Source organism: Bos taurus, chromosome 25, assembly GCF_002263795.3.
Source record: "Bos taurus isolate L1 Dominette 01449 registration number 42190680 breed Hereford chromosome 25, ARS-UCD2.0, whole genome shotgun sequence".
Taxonomy (NCBI): Eukaryota; Metazoa; Chordata; class Mammalia; order Artiodactyla; family Bovidae; genus Bos; species Bos taurus.
In genome coordinates, this window is record NC_037352.1 from 33,506,569 (window position 1) to 33,513,663 (window position 7,095).

The 7,095-nt window shown below is 56.9% G+C and overlaps 1 protein-coding gene across 1 annotated transcript; it reads left to right on the top strand.

The window, feature by feature from the left end:
* Nucleotides 1-1,399: 1,399 nt before the first annotated feature.
* CLDN3 (claudin 3) lies at nucleotides 1,400-2,614 on the top strand. Its single transcript, NM_205801.2, has one exon. It carries the CDS (start codon nucleotides 1,584-1,586, stop codon nucleotides 2,241-2,243), a length of 660 nt encoding a protein of 219 aa, NP_991370.1. The 5' UTR covers nucleotides 1,400-1,583; the 3' UTR covers nucleotides 2,244-2,614.
* Nucleotides 2,615-7,095: the final 4,481 nt, after the last annotated feature.

Consider the following 7,095-nt stretch of genomic DNA (forward strand, 5'->3'; position numbering starts at 1 on the left):
CTGCATGTCCCAATGGAGCTGACATACCAGAGCAGAAAGCAAATAACAGGCAGTGTGAAATGCTAAAAGGAATGTAAAGTATAAAAATGGGGACAGGACATTGTGGGGTGAATAGCTGTGATTTTAAATTTTTATCTATTTCTTTTTTGGCCACATGGCCCTCGGGGAATCTTGTGGGATCCTAGCTTGGGGGATCCTTACCTTGTGCTAACCAGGGGTTGAACCCTGGCCATGGCCGTGAAAGCATGGAGCCCTAACCACTGGACAGCCAGGGAATTCCCGGCTGTGATTTTAAATAGTGTGGTCAGGGGAAGGCCTGGCTGGGAGCAAAAAGCTGAAAGGTGGAAAGAATGGGCCATGTGGTCTCTACATGATCCCTGTAGTGGACACGGCAAGGGTGGGGGCCCTGAGGAGAGGGGAAGTGAGGGACAGAATCTCCCAGGTCACCTCTGTAGGGCAGAGAGCAAGGTGAGGGATAGCTCAGGTGTGGGAGCAAGGCCCTTAGAGATAATGTCTCTGACTTCCCACCTTTGCTTGGATCAAAGGTCTTTCACCATCGTTTCAATAACGTGGGTACTGACTCCCCCGGGGTTAGGACCCAGGCTCTGTGGGAGGAGGGTGCGGGTGCGGTGTTTCTAGGAGGCGAGGCCAGCTCAGCGAAAGAGATCCAGGGACACCGTGAGGGTGAAGACCTGGGAACTGAGGAGGGGCTAGAGAATCTGAGTTCAGCACTGGCTCAGGGGTGTCTTCAGGGCCCCTTTGCGGGCTGTCCCCCGCTTCTGAGTCCAGACGACCAGGACTGGCAGTCCCAGGGGCCTGGATCAGGCCGAGAGCGCGCGCAGGGAGGAGCGCTGCCCAGAGGCCAGGGGTACCAGGAGCAGGTGAGCAGCTCCGGGGACAGCCGCCCACTCTGGTAAACAGCTGGGCCACGCCCACAGCGGGCTGGCCACGCCCACACTGCCCGCCCCTTCCCCGCGGATCCCCGGCCGCTAGCAGCGCCCCCCTCCCCACTCCTCCTTGCTGCGGGTAGAGTGGTGGAGTGTCAAGCAGGTTGTCCTTTTCACCCCATCCCCCGGAGAATTCCTTTCCGAGCTCTGGGGCGAGGGTGGGGTGGGCAGGAGCGAGGGGCTGGGGCGCAGATCTCGGCCCCGCCCTCTCGGCAGCCCGCACCCTGGCGCCTTGAGCCACTCCTGGCCAAGTGCTTCCTCCCGGGGCGCTTTAGTGAAAGGAGAAGAGGGGCCACGTCACTGTCCCCAGGCCTGGGAGAGCGCGGCTCCGCCCCTCCCGCCCCCGCCGGAGCGCTGGGCCGGGATCGAAGACTAACCGGCCCCTTCCTAGGGGCCAGCCCAGTCGCAGCCGCCCGCCTACAAAACCACGGGCAGGTGCAGGCGCAGCCGCTGCGCCAGCCGGGAGAGCGGAGCCGTTAGCGCGCGCCGCCCTTGTGTCCGTCCGTCCGTCCGTCCGTCAAGCGGGGCGTCAGTCCATCGGCTGCACCGCGGCTCCTGCCCAGGCCCCAGCGGCCCCGGACCCTCGTCGTCCCGCACGTGGAGCCGCCCGGCAGAGCCGGCTTTGGCGCGGCAGCCATGTCCATGGGCCTGGAGATCGCGGGCACCTCGCTGGCCGTGCTGGGCTGGCTGTGCACCATCGTGTGCTGCGCGCTGCCCATGTGGCGCGTGACGGCCTTCATCGGCAGCAGCATCATCACGGCGCAGATCACCTGGGAGGGACTGTGGATGAACTGCGTGGTGCAGAGCACCGGCCAGATGCAGTGCAAGGTGTACGACTCACTGCTGGCGCTGCCGCAGGACCTGCAGGCGGCCCGCGCCCTCATCGTCATCGCCATCCTACTGGCCGTCTTCGGGCTCCTCGTGGCGCTCGTGGGCGCCCAGTGCACCAACTGCGTGCAGGACGACACGGCCAAGGCCAAGATCACCATCGTGGCGGGCGTGCTCTTCCTGCTGGCCGCCCTGCTGACCCTCGTGCCGGTGTCCTGGTCGGCCAACACCATCATCCGGGACTTTTACAACCCCTTGGTGCCCGAGGCTCAGAAGCGCGAGATGGGCGCCGCCCTGTACGTGGGCTGGGCGGCGTCCGCGCTGCAGCTGCTGGGGGGCGCGCTGCTCTGCTGCTCCTGCCCGCCGCGCGACAACTACGCGCGGACCAAGATCGTCTACTCGGCGCCGCGCTCCACCGGGCCCGTCACTAGCACCGGCACGGCCTACGACCGCAAGGACTACGTCTGATGGGGCGACCGCGGGAAGCCCCGACCACTCCCACAAGCTGGCGCGCCCACCAGTCCTGCGTGCAGCCTTGCATCGGAGTCCAGCCCCCGCCCCCCAGATGCCAGTCTGCTCCCTCACTGGACTGGGAGGGGCCCGCCCGGCGCCCCCTTCCCCAGCTGCTAGCCCTCCTCGGCCCGGGGAGCGGGATTGTGGAGCCCAGGGGCCTGCCGGCACGAACCTTTGAAACCTTGCCCCTCTGGTGCGCGGAACTGGGGTGACCACCTCTACTTGCCCGCCCGGTCGGACTGTGGCCACAAAGTTCTCTTTGCGCAGGGAACCGCAGCTTTGAAAAGGGGCCACGATATTTTTCAATAAAAATCTTTCGTTTTGCAGTTGCTGGCGCCTCCTTGTCCTGAGCGCGGACAGGCCTCCACCTACTTCCAAAACTTCCCCATCCCAACCCCCCGCCCCGCGTGCGACCCCCAAGGATTTGCCCTGGCTGAATTCTGCGCTCCGGCTGCGGGATGAAGCTTAGAGAGTTTCAATAAGTTGTAAACTGAGCTGGGTACTCACTAGCTATCTGGTCCTTTGGCCTATTCACTGGGGATTCAGACAAGGAAGGCCCACTCCGGAGGAGCGGGCAGGTGCACTTCCGGGCATGGAGGAGGTGGGGAGATGTCAGGGACCCCCTTCTCCAGGCTTAGGCCTGAGACACCGGCCCTCCAAAGCGCTCCCCAATGCCTGAATCGCCCTGCGGCGTGTTAAAGAGCACATTCAATGCTATGCTTTCATATTTGGGAAAGGAGAACAAAAAGATCTATTGTTCTGGTAAAACACACCGCCAAAGGAAACTGGGTAGAATTGTGTCCCCAGGAGGAGAGAAGAGAGAGGGGCCTCATTTTTTTCCCTGAAACTCTTGAGGGAAGGAAAGGGTAGGTGGGGGGAAGGGATACTCAGAACTCTCTGGTGACACTCTAATGCTTAAGGTAAACAAGGCTGGAAGCACTTGTGTCTCAGAGAAGGTGTAGGAGGTTCAGGCAGTGGGAAAGGGGCCCAGTGTCCAGAGCCAGGAAAGTGGGATTTCACCTGGCTGGGTAGATAGCAAGGTGAGGGAGGAAGTGGCGATGGGGCCCTGGACCCTGGAGAGGCCAAGTCACGGGGAGTCTTGTGTGCAGAATTACAGACCCTGGATTGTACTGGATTGTTACCGGAATCATGGAAGGGAGGTACCTGATCAGATTTATGCTCTAGAATAACCTCTCCAGCTGGCCTGCGGAACTGGCACTCAGGTAGAGGGATGAAGGCAGGAGACCATCTTAGAGGCTGTGCAGCTGTCATCACGTGAGATGATGCAGCCCAGAAATAAAGTAGGGACGGGGGGATGGGGGACCAGGCCTGATGGGGAGGGTGGCAGGGAGTGCTGTGAAAGAGGCAGGATGAGCCAGAGCCAGGCTGGAGAACCATTTGGGTATGTGGGGAGAGACAGCGGAAATAGCTGGGTTAACCCAAATTTTTTGCCTTAGGTCAGTGATTGAATGGTGGTACCATTTACCAAAATAGGACCAGGTTGCTGGGGGCAGTTGATGGGCTTATCTGTGAGTGAACAGAGTTTGGCCAGCCTGTGGGACCTCCAGGCACAGACGTCCAGGAAGAGACAGGGCATATATAGAGATCTGGAACTCAGGAGTGGTAAACCTGCTGTTGTTAGAATACATATGGCAACCGAAACCAGGGAAGTAGATGAGGTCAGTCTAGAAACCAAAGAGGAAAAAAAAAGAGTTTCAAGAAGGCGGGCATTGGCAATGGTGTCGGAGGCTGCGGAAGTCGTCAGGCAAGAAGCCTGAGAATTCAGAGCACCGAGCTGGTCACTGGTGGCCTTGGCAAGAGGCCTGACAGCGGACACAGTGAACAGACAGATGGGTGGGAGATGAGAAGCAGAAACAGACCATGTAGGCCATGCGTCCTAGAGGTTTGCGGCTTCCAGGCCAGGAGAGCAACTTGCAAAAGAGCAAGGACAGTTATTTATCCCAGGACAGGTATTTGGGATTGTGGAGGCTCGCAATTATTTCAAAGTTATTGTATCTTGAACTTCTTGACCTGCAGCAAAGCAGAAAGCAAAAGGCCCCAGGAGCAGGCAGATTTTTCAGTAGAAGGCTTTCAGTTCAGTTCAGTTCAGTCGCTCAGTCCTGTCCAACTCTTTGCGACCCCATGAACCACAGCACTCCAGGCCTCCCTGTCCATCACCAACTCCCGGAATGCTTTACATTGGTCCAAAATATTCTCCTCTCATTAAGCAACAACTGACAAGTCACTGTGCTTTATTACCAGAAGAAGAGGAAATAGGTTACTGTAAACAGTAAGAGCACCCTGGCTTTAGAGTGTTCATTCTTAGGAGATTCCTGGAAAAGGCTTGGGGTTGGCATTACTCTCTCTCCAACCCAGGCCTCTTTGGGAACCATTCCTCTGGCCTGGGGAAAGGAAAGAGGGAGAGGGCTGTGAATATGAAGGTGGGGAGCGGGTGATGGAGACGGATCCCAGGAAGAGCTGGAGGAAGTGGACCTGGGCTCAGAGAGGGATAGACTTAGCAAGAGGGGAGGGGCTCATGGGGAGGCCTCTGGGGAAGGGGGTTAGGTTGGGGGGGAAGGGAGGGAAGGGAGCTCAATGAGAGGGAAGGGACCCAGAGAAGAGGGTCAGTGAAGGGGAGGGGGCTTTGTGGGGGAAAGGGTCAGACAGGAAGGAGGCTTAGTAGTAGAGGGGCAGGAGGAACTGAGCAGACATGCTCTCTGGGCCTCTCTGGACGGGATTTGGGGGTGTAGGCAGAAGGAGCCAAGGGATTTACATCTGAACCCTCAAGGTCTCTGGCCAGGGGCACCAGGGAGTCAGGTTGCCCTGAGCCAGAACCGAAGGGCACCGGGTGGCTCTCCATCCCAGAGGGCCCCGCAGGCAGGAGTGAGGTTATTCACTTACCACTGGCTTCAAGAGGGAAGCCTGGACCCAAGGGCTCCCAGCTGCCGAACCAGCCCCCCATGGTCCGTCCCAGCACCCCCGAGCTGGGCAGAGAAGGCAGACGGACCCCATCAGATCTTCCCCTGGCTCCCTAGTCTCTCCCCAAGGCTGGGCTCCCCTGGTGGGGAGTGAGGTACCTTTCCCACCCCAACACGCACACACGTCCTTGCCTGACTTCTGGATCTGTCCTAACTCAACCTCTTCTTATTCTTTCTGGAATTTCCAGTCTAAACAGGTTAGAGTGTGCAGCATGCAAACCACAAGTTGGGAAGGGTCCCACGTGAGGAGGTCCCAGGAAATCTTGAGACCACTAGAGAAGAGAAAGCCATCTGGTGTGACTGGACTGGGAGTCAGGTGGGATCCACTCCTTTTCCTGGGATCCACTCCTTTTCTGCGCAACTCCCTTCCCTCCTGGGTCTCAGTTTCCCCATCGTTTCAACATAGGGGTTGAGGCCCGCCTCTAACTTGTCTTTTCCATCCCCATTTTTATCCGTATCATCTCCTGAAGCAGAAAATTAGTCAAGACATAGAAGGGTGGGATGGGAGGAGTGGGAGGGAGGCTTGAGAGGGAGGGGATATATGTATACATATAGCTGATCCACTTTGTCATACAGCAGAAACTAACACTACATTATAAAGCAATTATATTCCAATAATAAAATTAAAAAAAAATTTTTTTAAAGAAGAAAAAAAGTCAGAACCAAACTGACCAGGTAAGTAGGGCAGTTCACTCTCTGAGCCTCAGCTTCCTCATCTGCAAAATGGGTATGCTGTGTTGAGGATTAGCTCAGCCATCCTCTGGATTCCCATGCGGTCTAGTTTCACCCCATCACAGCACATACGACACTATATTGTTGTTCTGTTTCTTCTGAAATGTCCTCTACAGAAGGTCATCTCCCAAGCTCAGGGACACTGTCCCAAATTTCCCTCTGTCTGCAGCACCCAGTGTAGTCAGCACCCATTTATGGAATGATGGCATGTCTGTGTGCATGAAAAGCACCTGCCACAAAGCTAAGCACGCAGTAAGACCTCAATTAGTGTGAGCCGGTATCCTTACGATTTTGGTGAGGGAAAAAAAAAAAAAGATCTTGGTGTATTCTGCCAGGCAGGAGTCTGGGAACATGAGAGAGATGGTTGGTTCGTGAGAAAGTCCTTGGATTTCTTCAAAATCCACGGCCCCTGGAGCCCCCTGCCAGGCCCTGGGGCTCTGTCCCACCCCACCCTCCACCTGTGCTGCAGGCTGCCCTGGGCTCGCCACACCTGTTCTAGCTCTTCCTCCTACTGAGACCAAAAGCCAAGTGCTTTATCAAACAAACACAGCATTTATTGTGGTTCCCTCAAGGTCTGTGGCAGGCCTGGAGGAACAGACAGTACCTTCCTTCTCCCTGCCCTGCCAGGGCTTCATGAAAGGTCATCCTTGCCAAGTATGCACTGCAGAGCAGGTACAGAGAGTGAGGGCATTGGCCCTGGTGCCCGCTGAGGGACCTTGGGCGAGTCACTGGCCAGCTCTCACCCTCCTCTGTAAAAGAGGCGGATGTTGCCCCTCTTCTGTTTGATCCCCTTAAGAACTCTGCAAGGCAGGCCTTACACAAGGAGACCCCCAGGGCTCGGCTGCAGGCCCTGCCGCCTCCTGTCAATTACGTCTGTTATTACTTCCGTCTTCCCTAGTTGCACTGCCGGGACTCCAACCAGGCTGTCACCATCTTTCTGTAACAGTCTCAAGAGGATCTTCCATCTCTAGAATCCCTCTTGATACTCTCAATCCTCCCCTGTTATTTTTTTTTTTTTAACATTAATGGAGTTTTTGTTAGATCTAGACAATGTTCTAATCAAAACTACTTACCTGCATTGATGGAGGAGACTTCCC